The sequence below is a fragment of the Uloborus diversus genome, chromosome 8 (assembly GCF_026930045.1).
Source record: "Uloborus diversus isolate 005 chromosome 8, Udiv.v.3.1, whole genome shotgun sequence".
Classification (NCBI taxonomy): Eukaryota; Metazoa; Arthropoda; class Arachnida; order Araneae; family Uloboridae; genus Uloborus; species Uloborus diversus.
In genome coordinates, this window is record NC_072738.1 from 26,476,015 (window position 1) to 26,496,721 (window position 20,707).

At 30.8% G+C, this 20,707-nt stretch overlaps 1 protein-coding gene across 1 annotated transcript in view; it reads right to left on the minus strand.

Annotated features, from left to right (window-relative positions):
- Nucleotides 1–3,267: 3,267 nt before the first annotated feature.
- Nucleotides 3,268–20,707, minus strand: part of LOC129227981 (E3 ubiquitin-protein ligase RNF115-like) — a 35,230-nt gene continuing 17,790 nt past the window's right edge. The window contains exons 5-10 of the mRNA XM_054862607.1: nucleotides 17,850–17,884; nucleotides 17,081–17,102; nucleotides 14,352–14,400; nucleotides 12,018–12,111; nucleotides 8,331–8,446; nucleotides 3,268–5,514 (exon numbers count right to left, since the gene is read on the minus strand). Coding sequence (XP_054718582.1) covers nucleotides 5,311–5,514; nucleotides 8,331–8,446; nucleotides 12,018–12,111; nucleotides 14,352–14,400; nucleotides 17,081–17,102; nucleotides 17,850–17,884 — 520 coding nt within the window. The 3' untranslated portion in view covers nucleotides 3,268–5,310. The remainder of the gene's footprint in view (nucleotides 5,515–8,330; nucleotides 8,447–12,017; nucleotides 12,112–14,351; nucleotides 14,401–17,080; nucleotides 17,103–17,849; nucleotides 17,885–20,707) is intronic.

Sequence of the window (20,707 nt, forward strand, 5' to 3'; positions counted from 1 at the left end):
ATCAAATCAGAATTCTCCGAAATGGGACCAATGATCGAATTTTACTCAAATAATTTAGTGAGTTCCCGTGCTTCGATTCCATCAGGAGAATGGATCTTGCAAAAGATGATATGAATCGTAAAGGAAATTTTTGATATTTTAAGTGCAGACCTATTTAAAGAGCAGTGTTAATCAAGAGCGCATAAATGGCCTTGTTCTGATGTAAACATACAAGAGAAATCAAAGTCTCTGATGAGGAAATAACTAAGGTTTTTTTTTTTAATGTAAGAGACGTCTCAATTTTTAGTGCTTGAAATATTTTTCTGTGAAAACTTAAGTGAATTATTACACTATGGTTGGTAAAAACTGTTCATCATTTCTGTCTCCTAATTAAAAACTACCTCTGTCTCCTAAAATTTCATTACTCAAAGATAAACATTGAGGTTATTTATCATTTAAAAAATATTCCGAATGACAAATAGTGAGAGTCGGGTGGAATGAGACAGCTGCATTTATGCTGAAACAAAAGAAAAAGACACTGTAAACTAAATCCGAAACATTACTGATTATTTCCGTGTAACGTTCTGGGATTTCAAGGGTTTTTATCCACTTCCTCAAAAAATCCAATATAATTGTCAAAAAGTTAAAGTGTCCTGAATTGCTACAAGTTGCTTGCACGCAGGCTTCTCACTGTTATGAAAAATATTTTTTACACCCAGTTTAAAGATTAACCGAGCATATTTATTAAGTGTATCAGCTTCAGTTCAATTACGGTCCGTCTAGACCACATTTTCCCAACCGGTGGTTTGCGAAAAGAATATTGTAATGGCGGGATTTTAAAATGGTTGCCGAGCATTTTTCCCTTTCATTTATTCAATTGTTTCTTACCTAGTGATGTGGATCGGGTAAATACCCAGTGGGTAGGTAAATATTTTTGGGGTATTTACCCATGGCCTGGGTATTTTATGCAAAAATGCAAAAAGTGAATGGGATTTTTTTAAAAATCTAAATATGAAATAATTGGTAAAACTGATACATACATATGTATTACACAGTTTATAATATTTTTTATTGAAAGACTTGATGAAATTATGAAAGAAACATATCGTGAACCAAAGAATCTTTTCAATGTCATAATTGGAGAAGATGTTTGCTTTTTTTTGTAACCAGTTAAGCTTTTTACTTTTTGTAGAATGGCTTTTTTGTATCTGAAATTTGACTATCAACATTACAAATACAAAAGTGACGACCAGCAACAGGCTCTGGGCCCAGCTAGACTGGTCCTAGTCAATTTACAATCTCCAGTGAAGATCAATGGCCCTCTTAAAACTATCTACTCCCTTGCTCATCACCACCTATTCCGGTAAGCTGTTCCAAGGTTCCACTACCCTGCTAAAATAATAATTTTTTCCTAATATCCATGTTAGCCTGAGATTTAAACAGCTTAAAACAATGACCCTTGTCCTGTTTTCAGTGATAAACTTCAGCCCCGTAACATCTTTCATTTTAATAAATTTAAACAACTGAAACATGTCTCCTCGGTCTCTTCTTTGCTCAAGACTGAACATTTTTAGCCTCATAAGACTGGAATCATAATCTAAATGAGAAAATCCATTTATTAGCCTTGTAGTCCGCCTTTGAACCCTTTCCAGTACATTAATATCTTTCTTAAGATAAGGAGACCAAAACTGAACAGCATACTTCAAATGAAGTCTTACCAAACTTCTATATAAGGGCAGAAGAACTTCTTCAGATTTGTTTGAAATAGATCTATTTATAAACCCAAGGCATATCCAACACATTTAATGTGAATATCATATTAGATTGCTAAGTTGTTTCACACAATAATTCTTTTCAATATGTGATCAAAATACAATTTTTGGGCAAAAATTTGTTTTGTATATGGTTGTTTACTATATACATAGTGGAATACATACAGAAAAGTATGTTAGATGAATAAAAATTTTTGAAATAAATACCCGGGTAAATACCCACTTTGGGTATTAACCTCTAAAAATAAATGCCCGGGCATTTTACATCACTATTCTTACCCCATCCAACCCTCTACCAAAGGTTTTAAGTCATCCAAGATCACCAAAAGAGTGCAAGTTATAAACCCATTTCTGTATTGGTCATAGCATACTTACTCCCAGATGTTTCATTTAGGCATTTCTTGTGTCTGCCATAGACATCTCATGTCAGAAAATACTTTTTAAACATTATTTACCCTTTTGAACAACGTTCCCATGTAAAAGAGTATAAATATAGAAGCAAATGGAATGCTGAAGTAAATTGTAAAACTAGCAGATATTTGAGCGATACTTGAGCCAAACTTTGAGCTTCTTTATTTTGCAATTTTCCTATTAAGATTTTTTTTCAAAGCAAAAAATAATCACTATGTTTGTTTCTTGTTGAACTTGTTTTAAATTCATTTTCTAGCTATAATTCTAGTTTGTAGAAATATTTGTGCTTTTATATTTTGCAATTAAATTTCTTTCTTGTTATGAACTATTGAGCAATATTACTAAAAAAAAGTCTCTTAAATTTTAGTGAGCGTGCGATTGTTTTTTTTTTGCTTGTTACTTATTTCTTACTTTACAAGGGGTTCGCCAATTTCTGTCTGATTTTTCAAGGCGTCCGCTAGAGAAAAAAGGTTGGGAACCACTGGCCTAGATTAATCATGCTGCCAAAGGGAGCAAATAAGTCTGCAGACGAGTTACATTCTTGACTGACTTGCACTTCTGTCTTGGCTGTAAATATATAATAAAATAAATAAATTTACACATTTAAAAAAAACCCCTTTGATTGAAGGACAGAGATTTGTCTGCCGATTCTTTTAAAGATGTAATTGTTCCTAGGACAGAAAATTGGCACCCGTGCTTAACTCTGACAGTTTTGAACGTCTTATCACGCCCTAGCGAGCACGTTTAAAAAGCATTTTAAACTTTTTTTTTCCGATGCTAAATGTTCGTTGTCAAATAGTCTCAGGCACAGGGCGGTAGCTAAGCATTGATAGATGGTAGTTCACTTGATTTACATGGGAAGTAACCCCCCAAAAAATTTTTATAGGGAAGAATTTCACACATCTTACTCACGACCCAGGACTGTCAGAGGGTTAAATCTGCTGTGAAGGAATGTTGTTTTTTGTCAAGCATTAAACAAACGCACATTTCACTCATGTTTCAAATATAATTTATTATTTTTCATATGCATAACTGATATTTAATTTTTTTTCTGGGGCATTGAACACAAATTGTATTTCAAAAATAAAAAGAGAAAAATGCAATTCCAGCAAAAACCCAATATTTCAATTTTTTAAATGAAAATCATTGATAAAATAGTCTGAACCAAAATTTAAAAATAATTAAATTATTCTTGAACCAACAATTCAAAATATTTTTTAAAATCTTAATTGCAAAAAAATCAGAAATAATAGTTGTCATGCTGCGTCTCTTATGTTAACCAATTATAATTTCATATTTCTACATTATATGTATGTATAAGATAAATAAAACCAAGGAGGCCTTAATGCAACATATGATGCCAGGTTTTTTCTTAATTTAAGTTGATAACCTTTTTAAGGTTTGTATTCGAAGGATTATACCATGAATAGAAGCATTATCATCATAAAACTTCTCATGAACAATACAAGTACAAGAAAGTTAATTTTTATTTTTATATATTGATTAACATAGTTTTCATGAATGTGGAAACATAATTTTTATGCTGTTCTGAGAAGTGCAATGCCATAGGCATTTTTTTGAGCAGAAACTGTCTTACAATTGATGCAAAACTTAATGAATTTTCTCTTCCACAAATATAATTTAGAAACTAGGTTAATCATTTCAGTGATATTTTACTTATTAAAATTCTATTAATTTCATCTTACTAATTTATGTTTATTTATTTTGCATTTTAATGAATAATTGGATTTAAACTTTAACCTATCAAAAGGAGATTATAAGTAAGTACTCTAAAAAAAGGCACTTGAATTGTAAAATCACACTCAAAAGTTCTATTATGTTTCACCACAGGTTTCCAATGGAAGTTCATGTTTTAAAATGTCTTTAAAAGGCAAGATAATTTTTGATGGTGTAATTTAAATTATAACATTTTAGACAGGGGTGCAAAATAGGTCTGAATGCCTGAACTAGTTTAGGTTAAAAATTTTGCACTTTTTAGGGAAAATTTTTTTAGAGGATCCATTTTTTAAAAGATTTATAACTTTATAACATTGATTTTTGCTTTTATAACCAGTTAAGCCTTTTAATTTTAACAGATGGTGTTTATGTAAGACATTTGACAAATGTGATTGATTAGACATATCAAACATGCTAAATAATAAATGAAACTACTAGGTTTCCCACATTGTAATGCTGTAAATATGATGCAAGTACAGTATTGAGCAACAATTTTGTTTCAGGGAAATTTTAAGCTCTGGAAATTTTCAGCACCCCTGAACTTAGAATATTAGTATAAGAACTAACAGTAAAATTATTTTTCAAGAATATCAAATTTTAAACAAGACGGTAAAAATGAATCTTAGTTAAACAATCACAGTATTATTATTTGATATGTATAGAAATTGAAATACTTTAATAAGAAATTAGATTTCTACTGTATTTAAATTATAAACATACTTTCTAACACTGGTATTAATCATACAGGAACAAAGTCTCAAATAAAAAAAAAAAAAAAATAAACATAGATTTTCTGTATAGTATGAGCCAACATATCTTACATGAGCAGTATTTCACTCACCCAGTGAAAGAAAAACATCAATTTCTTCAAATCTCTCACAGTTGAGATGCCAAATTCAACTATCAGTGATCACTCCAGTTTGAAGTTACACTATTTAAGTAAAAGCTTTTTTTCTTAGATTTTTACTTTAACTAAATACACGTTAAGCAAATTTAGGCAAATTAGCATAAAAACTTGCGATTTGCTACTGAGAAGGCACCAAGTTTTAATAACTATGTATGGGAGAATCACAGAATTTAATTCTTAAAAACGAAGCTTGCTTGAAAAGATAAATAATTTCAGCAATAAAAGCAAACTAGATGTTATATAACTTTTAAGCAAAATTGTTATAAAATGCAGGATAAATACTTTAATTTAGATTTTGCTTCTTTTGCCAAAAATTGCAGAACACTTAAAAATTCCAAAAATGACTTAAGCATTGAAATCCTAATATAAAACAAACCACAAAGAACACTCAATTCTTCAAAGACTGTCTCTTAAAATTTTGTATCAAATAGCATATTTACAAGTCCTTAACCTGTACAGAGATGATAATTTCACCCATGTTGCACACTATCATACACCACCTTCCTAATGCAAAAATCGAAATGGATTTATACTGGTTGAGAAAAAATCACTGAGCGAGGACGATGATGATGAGGAAGCTGAAGAGTCCGAGTTGTGTTGACTTTCTTCATCTGAATGTCTGCTTGACCTCGGACAGCTAACAGATCGTCTGCCCCTACAGTTTGGCTGAATCTTTATGGTTTCCCGACAGTTTGGACATGTGGCATGCTGAAATATGAAATCAAAGTTTTAAAACCTTTAAACGTTTGAAACAACAGCAAATACAGTGCTGGTAAAAAAAATTGCATCACCCTCCTATTTTAACAACAATGGGATTATGCGAGAAGTTTTGGTCGACCGATTAACGATGAATGTATGTGAAATTTTGCAAAACTTAATGAAATAAACATTTGACAGCAGGAATCTGATAATTGTTTACGTAGATTGAGGCTGTTTCCGGGCCAAGGCAAACTGATGACCCCATGCTAATTTTTCCATTTCTGAACCCGAGTGTGAGTTTAGAGAAAAAAAATCACTTAACCCCATGTCAAATTTAGTCTAATGGCAGGATAAAGGTTTTTAAATTGTTACCTACCAGTTTTGCTTTATGGCGTGGAGCAGAATCATCCTGAAAAATGACGTTTGGAACTGAAGTAAAGTGATCCCGAATAGTAGAAAGCAATTTCTCCTCCAAAATGCCAATATATACCTAAGCCTTTACTGTTCATTGCACAAAGTGAAGCCCACCAACTCCTTGATCAGAAACACATCACCAAATCATCTGGGATACGAGCTGCTTGACTGTGTGTTGAACACAGTCGGGATGATATTCCTCTCCTTAGTGGTGCGGGTGATGCAATTTTTTTTACCACCACTGTATTTTCAGAAAAAAAATTGTTGCTGCATGCACCAAAATGAGTGGTTTACAGTAGAGCACTTTTATATTAAACTCCAAGAGACCAACAAAAAGTTCCCACTAACTAAGGGTTCACATCATCGAATTCGTCAAAACAAAGAAAATTGTGGTTGCTCCTGAAAATCTCTTAATAAAATGTAAAAAAATACCTTAGGAGGTGTAAAAATAAAAACAAACCATTTTACTTTTTTTTAAAATTCTGGGTGAAAATTTGCTACAGTGTGAGGTACGCAATAAAAAATTGATGAAATTAGGCCTTGTAACCCTAATTTTCTCTGTATGTAAAAAAAAAAAAATAAATAAATAAATCATGAAATTTGTGCAGAAAAATTCTCTTGTGATAAGTAAATATTTTCAATTAGGTAAAAATTACCTGTTATGCAATTTTTTGAGTTAGTTATAGGCGTTTTATATTTTTTCAAAAATTAAATAAGAAAAATAAGAATAACTACGCATTTTATTCCGCACTTTTGGTATAAAGACTAGAAAAGTATGCAGCACTCAAACGAATAATGTACACAGAATATCTGTGTAAAACAAGCAGACTCTTAGTCTTTTTCAAGAAGATACAAATTTAAAGATCTTTCTAACTTTACTGGCAGAAAAAAGGTCATTTACGTAATCTGAGATAATTTTCTAAAAGGTATGCTAAAGATCATTCTTTAATTAACTTCTGATTTAGTGTTGCCAATAAATGTACCTTTGGGTCAGAAAAAGTCATTTTGACAACATTGCTATTTGAAAAAGAATTTACAACATATACAGGGAATATAGAAAAAATTAAGTGCTGAATTTAATGGAAGACGGACTGTCCAATATTTATCCCAAACTTTGAACTTCTTTGATCCACAACCATCACATTTAAGTTTTCCTCAAAGTTGACTGAAGCTCAATAAAAAATAATCGGATTGTTTTAGTTGAATTTGTTTTGCATTCATTTTCTATTATTATTTTAGTTTGTAGCATTGTTAGTACTTTTATAATTTAGCAGTTATGTTTTCGATCTTGCAATAAACCATAGAGCAAAATTAAACTAAAACACTGCTCCCAAATGTCATTGCTAGTGAGAATTTTTATTTTTATTTTTACTTATTGCACAAGGGGTTTGCCAACTTCCTTTGGATTTTGAAAGGGGTTCGCAAAGGAGAAAAGCCTGGTAACCGCTGCTCTAAAAATTTAATTTTTTTTTATGAAATGCATATCCAATGCACATTTTTGTTAAATATATTATCCTGACTGCAAAAGTATTACTTTAAAGCTGAATCTTCAATAGAAAAAAAGTCCTTAGGGATAGGAACACATAGCGAACATGGCCTAAAAACCACTCATAACTTTTTAAATATTTGAACTAAAATGATGAAACTTTTTTCCCTTGTTTGAAATGACTTAATTCTGAAATAACCAATAAATTTTTTTTTGATCGTTTGATCATTTTTGAGGTACTGTAACCCCTTAAGGCAGATTCAAAAGCAGTTGTTCAACAGCATTGCTAGCCAATACTGACTGTTCAAAAAAAAATTCTTTGCACTGAATTTCTTTGCTTCCTTGTTTCATGCAGTCTTCAGAAAAAAAAATATTCCACCCGAGTAGCTTTTGAAACTATGTCAACATCAAATGGCAAACATTTATAAACTTGATTTCACTTTCATACCAGTGTTGTGTGTGCTTGTAGTAAGCGAATTTTCTATTTAAAGTCCTTTAAATTAATTTTACTTATGATATGAATATTATATACTTAGACCATTAAATGCAATATCAATTTTATTGAATCGTACCACATAAAATACAATGTATAAGTTTTCATGAAATTTGCAGTCTCAAACCTTTCACAGATGTTTCAAATAATCAGTGGTGTTCCCATAGGGTATTATACTCCATATATGCCGTAAATTCTCAAACATTTTTTAGAGATATAGCGTATACCCGCAAGCTTCATAAATTTTCATATTATGACATACTATGTATATGATCACATACACAAATTGTGCCTAATGGATCACTGGGAGTATACCCTCAGAAAAATTGATCGGAACATCACTGCAAATAACTTAAACTGAATCTCTACACATCCTATAAATTGGCAATCACTGTTAAACATAATATGTTAATGCAACCTAAGGCTACTCACCCTTTCTAGCCATGGAGTTATACATTTTTCATGGTAAAAATGTTGACATGGTAGGCATTTAACTTTTTCTCTCAAAGCAAAATCATCCATGCAGACCGTACACTGTACACCTTTATCTATTAAGGAGAAAGATACTATACAAAATGTGTACACACTTTTCAAAGACAAGCTTTTTAGCACTCCAGAGAGTACCTTTCATAGTATTTTTGATACTCTAAACTACATTTAGTTTTAAGAAAAAGGACATAAATATCTGTGCGATAAGCACAAACTATTTTTTCTGATATATGAGACGGTTGCTTTACTCCAATGAAAATTATGCTCAAATGAATTGCCAATATTTTTTCTTCCCCAGCAAGTTTTAAAGTTTCATATTCAGTACATTTCAACTTTTAAATATTAGTCAAAAAAAAAAAAAAAAGCACCTTATTATAGTGACATTTTACAACCTATTGCAATACAGTCATCTTGATAAATATCTTGCCTCACTTCTTGCATTTCAAGCAACATTAAGCAGCAATTGTTGATACTTGTTGGTCAGAAATAGAAATAAAAGCACAAGCATTTAGCTTATACAGATGAAACTAGTAAAATTCTTTAATAATAATAATAATCAAAATTGATAACTTTAAAAAAAACTAAGAAAATACAGAATTCATACTATTTTAAAAATCAAATTTCCAAGCTTTCCACTTTTTTTTTTGTTGTGAAAATTCCAGACTAGTTGCATATGAGATAAATAAATACCTTTGTGCTGAACAGTAAAGTAAGAGAAAACAATGTTAGAAGATGGATGAAAAGACATCCGGTCTTTTCATTATTTTTTGCATTGAAAAAGGCGTTCCCTGTAACGCCGAAACTTGTCTGCTGTAATTTACAAATTTGTGCTTCTTCTAACGTTGTTTTCTCTTACTTTAGTTGCATATGATTGTAACTTGTTTGTCCTGTTTGACTTGAAAAACAAAGGTTTAATGGGGTATTCTAATCTAGGAACTCAAAAAAATAGAATTTTTCCCTTTTCATATTTTTAAAGTTTAGATCTTTAAGAATAAGCTCCTAAGAGGATTTACGGAAATTCGAATTATTTTTGGAGTTAGTTAACTTTGTTGAGATAAATTCTTTTTTCACAATATTTATCCGACAAACAACCATCAAGTCACGTATATGTACTTTCTCAGTGTATTTTTTCAGGGTCAAATTCAAATTTTAAATATAAAATGGATTTAAAAAAAGTTAAAGAGGAAGTAATTTGCATCTAGATAGACAAAGAAAAAGCCAGCAAACGAGATCAACAAACGCTCCGAGGTACGAGCTTCTGAAGATTCAAAAGAAGGCAGAACGGCTCTTATGGCTGAAAGCTCTGCTAGAAATACAGCTTTTGAGGTATGGGAAGGAACAATGTATAAGGCTGGGATGGTGGTTCAAAAAAAATATGAGTATAGCATACCATTAAACCACTCAGACTGCCCGAAATGCAACTGCAAACTTCAAACGTGTTTTCCTCGAAACTACTTTTTTCAATACGGATGACAAGATATCCCAAGTTCTAATCAGGGTTGGCCGGATTGGACCCAATTGGGTCGGACCCAATGGGTTTTTTTGAAAAAACCCATTTAAAAAAACCTATTATTTAGCCCACTTTTGTGTTTTTTAAATTTTCTCAGAAGTTTTTAAAAAAATTAATTTAAATACTTTCACAATTTAAACTTCTTTTTCATTTCTTCTTCACCACAGACATTGGACATAAAAAATGAATTTTTTGAAATAGTATTTCTCAACTCTTAACAGCATTAAAAAAATGTTTCAAAGATTTTAAATAAATATATTAAACTTTTTTCTTTAACTGATAAATAAATGGACTCAAACTATTTTGACTAAGTCCTGTCACGTCTGATTTTCCCTATATTTGCAGATTGTACAGAGGAAACTACTCTAGCTAAAAGGCTTTCATGTGAATTATTTCCTGCAAACAAACACGTCGCAAATCTCGAATAAACACAAGGTATAATTTTTAGAAATTAACAGGTTTTTCAAACAGTCGGGCAGAAAACAGAACAGGATGTACAGTATTTTCATTATCTTACAAAAAAGTTTAATATTTCTTAGTTTGTAAACAGAAATAGAAAAACTGGCAACATAAAATTGAAAGAAATATCTTGATTAAGCTGGAATTCAGTAAAAATTGAGTAAAAACTACTTGAAGTTCTACAGTAGTTTTGCATAACAAAATGAAATACAGGAAAGTAAAATGCAAAAAAAAAAAAAGTAGTAGCAATTAAAAACGAACAATAGATTTTCTCACTCGAGAAGTAACTTTGCCTTAACTGTTGGTAATCATGAAAACTAAAAAAATCTGAAATTTCACCATTCTTGATTCTTGGGTTTTGTCGTCCTTTATACTTTTCTTCATAAAACGCTGAATTTTAACTAGTTTTCCAGCTTTTTTACCCCAAGACAATTTTTGCGCTTTGTCCATATACTTACGCTACAATATGCTACAAGTACCCCACATTTTCCCTAAAAAAAGACAAAAAAACCCACATTTCTTTTAAAAAACCCAAAAAACCCTGGGTCCATGGGCTTTTTTAAAAAAACCCGGGTTTTTGCCAACCCTGGTTCTAATGCATGGATTTATTTGAAATTAGGTAAACTTTCTTAATACTATCAATTATACCTCCACATAGGTTTTTTTTTCTATTTTAGAAAAATTACTAAAGTTGAAAAAAAGAGGCAAAGAATATTTTTTTTCAAAAAGAAGCCATTGTATGCAAAATTTGTTTTCCAAATCTGCTCCGTATGGACAATTCTACATCCTTGTTTAATAAGAATCAACCTTAATTTCATGTTTAGATTACCAGGAAAATTGGAATCTTGTCAAACAGTAGACCCCCCCCCCCCCCCGAGTCCCCACTTTGCCGGCCCCTATTGACTTCAATTTTGAATTTTTATTCCCACTTTTATACATTTTTATACTTCTCAAGTATCAATAAAAGTCAAAGATTATCAAAAACAGATCCATTTGGAATCTGAAAATTTTAAAAACCTGCATTATTGCGACATAACTAACCGATAACATGCTTCTCAACAACCAGTAATGATTTTCATTCCATTTTTATATTAAATGTAAATGGCCATCTTAGTTGGATTATTCTACTGGGTATTAGCGTATTCTCACTTTTAGAGCTCCATTCTGATGAACTACAATAAGCTTTAAAAAAAGAAAAGAAAATATATATATATGGAGTTATGAAATATTAATGATGGCTCATAAAAACTTTACTTAAAACAGAAAAAAATGTAAGCCTGACATTCATTTTACAGAGCTGTACGAGCCATTCTTTGATCGTAAGAACACTAAAATGGAGGATGGCTCATCTCTTCGAATTACCCCTTTGTCATTGTCCAAAAGGACATAACAAGTCCTTTCAACACAACTCTATAACTTTTCATTTTCACGAGATGGCAGGCCCATACCATTCGGTTCAGTGCAATAAATTTTTAAACGTCAACATCCCTTAAGATTCAAGGTTAAAAATATATATATTATCCCTTTGTGATTCAAAAGCTACTGAAAAATAAAAAGCTAAAAGGTTTTCAGAGAGTATGCATGCAAAAAAGAATTCCTCACAAAAATCGAGATTATTAATAGATTTTAGTTTTTATGCCAGTAGTAAAACAATTACTTACCTACATGTTCCTTTGAGATTGTTTTGGTTGGCAGTGATTTAATTTGAGCTTCTGGAAGAGGTGGTGGTCCAGAAATTTCTACTTCATCAAGAAACTTCAAACAAACAAATAAATACATATAGCTTAAGCAGAGAGTATATCTGTACCTCGGAGGGATACAACACTACGTCCATTTTTTTCCAAAATGATATTACAGAGTTAAAATCAGCTTTTCTCATATTTCCTAGAGGCATAGAGCACTATGTCAAAAAACAAGTTATTAATTAATGGATATATTTAAAATAATACCAAGCCCACTTCCACTTATTAGGGATAGAACACCATGTGGTTAAAACAACTCTCCTGTAAAGTTATGAAAATGGACGTAGTGTTGTACCCCTCCGAGGTTCAGGATATGTACATGTTTCCTATATAAATCCAGTTTAAGTAGAAAAGGGGGTTTCCAAAAGCTAAAAAAGCACAGAAAGTTTCAACTTTTAATTTTAGGCACAAAAATGGCTCTCTCTGCCCAAAACAATTTTATCATACTAATTTTAGTTTCATTAGAAAGCTCGTAAAATATAGCCTAAGGTTTTCTATTTACGGATTTAAACACTCCAAAAGTCGATTAACCACGAAAAAAGTTGTAAGCATTTTTATGTAAGTTAAAATCAATTTTAAATTGGATATTTATTGTTTTCAAGAGCTAAGTTAAATTATTATGAAGAAATCGTCGAGAAGAAACATCTGAATAAATTGTCCAAAAGAAATTTTTTATAGATGGGTGAAGTTTTTTCAACGTCTACAGATCCGATTTTTTCTGAAAGCTGAATTGAACAACTCAGTTGAAATTAAAGTTTAAACAATAGGTAGTTCTTCTACAGTATGTAAAGTATGGTGCTGATTAGACTCTATAAGATATTGAGAGTGAAAAAGTAAAAATATTCTAACAATTGCTTATGAAAAAAATGACTGCATTCACCCCCCCCCCCCTTATAAAATATAAAAGAAATCTCCCAAAATGTTTAAATAGTGCCCTGAATTGTAAAACAAAATCTCGATTTAAATTTAGAAATATTATAAAATCTGAAAAAATGCCCTAAGAGATTTTTAAAACTTTGCCAGAGTTGCACTCAAAGAGCCCATTGGGGGAAAATCACTTGACCACATTTGCTGTAACAGCTGATTCCTTGCCAATCTTAACTTCCCCGAGTTAATTGCACATTTTTCAGAGTTTTCTCAGTTTTTTAGTGTTATTTAAGAATTTCCTGAGAATTCCTAGTTCCCAGAATGAAAGGCTCTCTGTAAAATAACTTCTAAATTTTAAAAATAATCAAATTTTTACGATGCAAAAGGGTTGAATTCTCGAACATTACATGCAATTTTCAGTGAAGCACAAGCTCAAAGGGAAAAAAAATGCTTTTTTTGTGTCGATAAAATACAAGAAATCTCGCAAAAAAAGGGCATCTGATTTTTCTTTCACAAGTATTCGCAACTCCAATAAGCCATAGGGGGCACTGCAGCCACTGTCTAATGGCGGATGAAAAAGGTAAAACAAACAATGCTGTAACTTATAACTTGCTTTGATGCTCAGTGAATAGCAGTAATTTTTCATCGTGTTTGTGGGAAGCTTTCTTTTCTATTCTTCTGAAATTACATTACACCACAAACTGTCTGAAGCCAGTAATTTACCCCAAAGAAAACACGTGGAATGGAATGTTTTTCCTTTTTTGGTAGTAGTGTTGATAACCGCAAGGTAGCGTATTCGAGCTCTGGAGTTGCGAATTTTTATGTGTACCTTTTTTTAAATATATCATAAAATTGAACTTGACAAATAAATTTTGAAGGTTTTCAAGCCCTTGAAAATGAAACATTATTTCAAGGAGTTTACAAGTTTGCTTAAAAGTGTGAAAACCATACACACCACCTATCCTCCAGTTTGAGTTCCTATTGTACTCAAACTCAAATACTGTTATTTTGTTTCTGTTTTCATTCAATTGCAGTTTGATTAAAATATTCTACATTAATAAAACATGGTATAATTTTGATAAAAGTATACCACATTTTACTGATGATAATGAATTCAACTCCTACTTAAACTATTTAGTTCTGCAATAATTATAAATACCTCCAGTGAATAACAAGTATCAAGTTACGACAGTCATTATAATACAAGTGCAAAACATTTCCTCCACTTTATGAGTTAAAAAAGATTTCCCTTGCAATTTTATATTTTAAAACATAAAATGTGATAATAAAAGAGATACTTAAGTAAGTCGAAGAACATTGCTTAAGAAACATAAAGACAAATGAATCACTACAATTTACAAGGGGAAAAAGTACAGTATAATTTACCTGTGTGACAAGTGTATCTATATTATCTTCCAGAAGATAATCTGTAAAACTATTAAAAGAATAAACATTGAAACAAGTTAATGATTTTAGAAGAATATTTTTTTAAATATTTTTTTCTTAAATTAAACAGTAATTAGTTCATACGGAAACAAAATACATGCATATCGTTCAGAATTCTAATTCCATAAGAATAGCAACAGTTAAAGGACCATGAAGACCATAATTTGAATGAAATACCGTAAAATCCCGAAAGTAACCTCCCTATCGATTTAGCCATCCCCCCCTTTTTTGTGAAACATGAAATACTTTTATAATCCCGAATTTAACCCCCCCCCCCCCCCCCACTTCGCCTAAAATTTTTCCTATCATCTTCATTTGCCACTCCCTCCAAAAAAGAAAAAAAGATAGCATTTTCTGCTTTACTTAGAAAGCCTTTACAGAGGTTTAGTTTCCCTCTCCATGTGCAGGTTTTCTTTTCTAAAAAAAAAAGAAAGAAAAGAAAACAATTATTTAAACAAAACAAAAAAGAGGTCTGCAGGGATAATGTCGTCCTCCTCCACCGATAATGTTGATTCCTTTTGATGCAAGGGCACCCTTTTTTTTGTTCATATGTATTACAAAATAAATTTATGCACTTGTACTGCTTTTGATTCATTTTGGAAAGAGCATTTTTGTTCCGACTTGTGAAAATAAACAATCTTCAAGCCATTTTGAAAACGCGTTGCTTAAAAAGTGGCGCGAAATTTAAAAATAACCTTCTTTAAGAGAGAAATAAAGTACTTGAACGAGTTTAGGATAATCAGAAATGTATATTTTAGTAAATTGAGTAAGAGATTCGTCTGTTTTTATGTTCGCGAATTTTGTAAAGCGCAGTTTTCGAAATTACGATTTTGGTAACGAATTTGCGGCAGCGATTGTGATTTTTGCTTCTTTTATTGTAACCTTATTACGTTCAGAACATGATGAATTTTCAAGCGATAAATTATAGGGGTCTTGCTAACTTAAGGTGCAAAATTTAAAAAAAAAAATGGTGCCCACGTGCAATTTATTACGAGAAAATTATGACAGGTTTTAATTAATTTGTCACTCTGTCATTAATATTAACTCTTATTCACTTATTATTTCTTTTCTGTACTCTAAAATTAATACTACTAAAAACAATTATTTTGGCTAATTTTTCAAAAAAATCTCGATTACAACCCCCCTTCTGAAATTAAAAAGTTTTGTTTTGAAAATAGGGGGGGGGGGGGCTTACGTACGGGATTTTACGGTAGGTTTTTAAAATATTGCACTCAGACGGAAATTTCGAAAAAAGATCTGACAACATGAAATTAAGCATTATTTTCTCAGGAAGGAAACATTCCATCAACAAATGCAAGGAAATGAGAAATTTTCCAAATAAGGGAGGTTTTCCAGATAAGCAGGTTAAAGATAACCAGGTTCAATTGCAGATAAACATCATGAAATGGTATAACAGGAGGAAGAGTGCCACAATAGGAAGTAATGAAATTTTACAGGAGAAGCGTCAGGCAATTTGCGTTAAGAAAAGTAAGTTTGCGGTGCTCTCTAGTGGTTAACATTGGAACAAAAAATCTGTTATTTTCCAAAGAAGATAACGTGAAGGCCTTAAGGCAAAAAAAAAAACAAGAAAATTAAAAAGTTTGTATTGCGGAGCTCTTCTTCCAAATGAGCAAAATGTAAACACGGTTGAACGTCTATTAACCGAAGCATTTGGGAACCAACCCACTTTCGTAAATTCTTCGGATAAAAGAGGGATGCTTAAAATGGCTATTAAGAGACTGTTGAAGTTTTAAGTCTGATTTAACGCATACACATTTTCAGAACAACTACTATAAATGCGATGTGATCATTTATACATAAACAAATATCACACTAGCCAGAAAATGCAGTGTAAATTTAATATATTATAGTAAATTTTGATCATAATTATGTCATTTATGATGCCATTAACTTTATTTATTTCTTCTTTAGTTTTAATATGAATACATAAAGATGAAATAAATACTTAATACAGCAATACTTTACTTTTGCATTCAAAGGCTTCCCAGTTTAACAATGCTTAAAAACTAGAATCATTTAATTCTCAAGAAATTTACTGATGTATGGGGTGGGGAGGGGAAGGGGGTTGGGGGGAGTGATCGAAATGTACAGATAGTTTGGTTTTTACAATAGAAATAGTGACATTAAAGTGATGTTGTTTAAATACCAAAAAAAAATAAATAAATAAATAAAAAATAATAATTCAAGAAAACAGACCTTGAGTAAACAAAGCATTAGAAAAACAGTTTTGTATAATTGGTCCTACCACCGAGTTGGTCCTATCAAACCAAAATCCATCAAAAACATTGGCTCTACCATGCTAAGAGGAAAGTGAAATTGGTGGTCTGTTTTTAGCTCAAGCAAGTATGGCAAAAGAAGTGCTACTTTCGCATTTAAACTCAATTTTTATTCTGTAAAGCGTTTTTCCATGCATTTTTCGAGTCCTTAACCTGTTCCCTTTTGTATAGCAAAAGAAGCACTCTTTTCTTATTAAACAAGATGTTTAATTGTGCAAAGCGTTTTGCCACACTCGCTCAAAATTGAGACAGGGAGCTTCATCGTTGAAGAATGGGAAGTTCTCTCTCCTCTTAAGTGTTGTAGCTCAATGGGTTCTACCATGTTTTAAAGTGACAGGATTTCAGTACTAAAATATAATTTCAATTGCTTACCTTGAGCCATCCCTTGTCATTTCTGAAACATTAAAATATACATACATTAAAGTAATTCGCAAATAAAGTTAAAGAAATATTTTTGAAGAAAAATGTTACACTTCAAATTTTCAATCAATATTTACATAGAAATAAATAATAGCATGTTATTGAAATGAGTAAAATATTTAAAGAAATTTTTGAATGTATTTTTAAATTAGGAACAGTAAAACTTTCTTGCAGAATATACGCTTTAACTAATACTAGTTTAACTATAATTAAAGTAAAACATTAAAAATTTGCATATTACAACAACTAAAGAGGGAATAAAAAGACCTTTTTTTTTTAAAGCTATTTTACTCTGCTGCCAACATTTTTGTCTATTCCCACATTCTTCTGTTAGCCTTAATACACAACAGACAATATACATGTACTTAACCTCTCAAAGAAAAACAGCTCTTTAAAAAAGAAACAATATAAAATATTTAAACCAATTTGCTCATTTCTGAAACATTTTTTTTTCCTGGCAGCATCATCTGTTTAATAGGCAATTTAGGTGAAATTTTAGCTCAAAAAAAAAAAAAAAAAAGGCTTTGAGGTCTCTAGAATGCACACCACCCGACAGAATTTTGGAATTTTGTTGACAATGCTACTTTTAAAATATAGAAAAATTGCATTTTTCAAAAGCTTGTTATGGACAAATTTGAATTAAATAGGTCTGGTAAAAGGAGAACTACAAAAATTTCACCAATTTCATAAAAGCGATATTTGATATAACAAATGTTCTTACCAAATGCTCGATAATTAAAGTAATTTTCCAGTTCACTAAAGTAAAACAAAATAACATTTCAAAAACAAATAGTGTTTCATGTCAAAATACAGAAAATTGTCATACACATTTTACACAACTTTAGCTTTTATTAGATTTTACCAAACACTTTGACTTCAGAAGCTTATTTTGTATTTAACATTATTTTGCACAAGAAGCACCAGTATTGTCATAAATTATAGATCATACTCTGTGACTTCAAACCAAAGCATTGTAGTAACTAATAAATACCTTTGTACTGAAAATTGAAGCAATTAATTCACCAACTTTTTGAAGCTTGAAAATTGCACATTAGGGTCATTCCACGGAAAACGGTAATTTTGTCCCGCACGTGACGTTTCATATATTTCATAAAAAATAATTTAAAAGGATGATGAAAAAAAGTTTTGTTGCGTAAGAAATCACAAACGCATGTGTGACTTCTTAAGAAAAAACTATCTTCAAAAATTATTTCTTTCTTATGAAATATAGGAACCATCACGTGCGGGACAAAATGACTATTTTCAATGGAATGGGCATATACATATTTTTTCCAATGGTTTAAATAATTATTTCTAAACTAATGAGATATGTTTCCTTTACGTTGGAAACATAGCTTTCAAAATCTACAATTTGTTTCGTCATTGCTGTATTAATAGAGCAAAAATATTGGCTTATTCATAAGCAAGTTACCAGAGGTTGACTTTGGATGTCCCGCACGTGACGCATGTAAATAAATTTTATTTTAAATAACAAAATTGTTTAATAAAAATATAATTGTGTCAGAGTATCTTTGTATCAAATGTAAAGATTTAAAAAATCGCTTACCCATGTTTCATTTAAAAATATTAAGAGATATCACGAAATGTTAATGAAATTTAAGCGTATTTTTGTCCCGCACGTGACGGTGGAATGGCCCATTACTGCAGACACGTGTTTCGGTCATCCAGATGACTTTTCATCCAGAACCTCACACTTCTTTGCATTGAAAAAGGTGTTCCTTGTAACACCAAAACACATGTCTGCAGTAATTTGCAATTTTTGTGCTTCAAAACATTGGTTAAGTGATTACTTTAAACCGTAGTTATGTTTCTTTGATACATAAAAATGCAAAATTAAATAAACAGTAACATAAAAAAGTTGGACAAAAGTGTATGCATATAACAAATTGAAAGATACCAATAAAAATATTCCCATTACAGTCCCAATGAGGTCTTTTTCAGTACCTTCAAAAAAAATTGTACAGGAAAGTCTGTACTTCTATAAAAATGAAATAAAATCGGAACTTTCACAAAAATTTTGAAAATTGCCTAATGTACAAAAACCAATTATTTAAAAATTGGTATCACAGAAGTTCAAATTTTATTCTTGAATATAAACTTACTCATAAAGTTAAATGTTAAAATGAATGAATATACACAATGGACAACAACTATTTCATTGTATTTTAACTCATTTTTATCTGTTTTGCCAAAAGACACTAAGAAGTTTTAGCACAATCTTTTAGCATCCATTTCTGGGTTGCCATTGTTTTAATGATTTAGGAACTGTACAGAGCACAAAGCTTACTAAACTAAAACAGTGAGGAACTTTTTGTAGCTCTTGTGTTTTAAAGAAAATATTTTGTATTTTAAAGAATATGTAAAATTTCAGACTGGGCACATGCAAGGATTATCAGTTACATCAAAAATGTAGGACACATAACTAATGTTTGCAAAAAATGTTTAGCAACTGCCAATCTTTTCGGGGCCCCACTCTGAAAATTTTTGGATGTTTTAAATAAGTACAGTGAAACCTGTGTAAGTTGACGACTTGCGGTGCACTGCTTTAGTGGTCAACTTAAACAGGTGGTCGACGTAAACAGGTTGATTTATATAATATAGGACTAATTCTGTACCTGAAAAAGGCGGTCAACTTACAATGGAGTCAACTTTACAGGTTTTACTCTATTTGTTAAAAATTATAGTTTTTAAAAACTTTTTAAAGGATATGATCACAAAGATATTTTAATTTTAAATTTTTAAAGATTTTTTTTTTGAAATCATTAAGTAACATGTTAAATTTAAGAACATGGAATTCTTTATGAAATCAGCAATTATAAAATAACTTGCATAAAATTTGAGTTTTATGAGAGCAATTTTATAATTGCTCATTTCATAACATTTTACAACAGAAAATTTTCCACATTATTTGCCGCAACAGTTGATTCATTCAGTCTTACTCAAATCTTTTGATGTATTCATTAAAATACAAAAAATCATATTTTAAAGAACACTTAAAAATTTCTAAATTTTATTTTTTTAAAAAGGTATTTTCTAGAAAATTATTCAAATTACATATATGAAATTAATGGACATACTGTCTTTAAAATGAGCTGTTATATAACTTCGTAACTTCTATAAAACAAAACTTTATAACACTGCTGGGAAGTATAAAAAGTACTGTTTAACGAATTTTAAAAAAATAATAAATAGTCGTCAACTATGAATGATACATTTTTAAAAATGTATGTAAATTTAAGATGTCAAAGATTTCAATTTCAGAAAGTTTTATGAAAATCAGAGATGCTCAGGATGAGAATATTTATTTATCTATTTATTTGACATGGAATGACCCAAATCCTAAAAAGGGCTTTGATTAATTTTTGGGACTTTTGACTACCAAATATGGCTTTTAGAAGGGTCCCTACAAACAATACTTGGAAATGGATCCTTTTAAGGGGCTTTTGAGGGCCCGTGGGAACCCTGAAAAAGCTGTCACCTATTGAATTGAGTGCAAATTAACTTTTCAAGATTTGGCTTTGAAAAAGAGATGAAACTGAAATAAACTTATCTAGATAT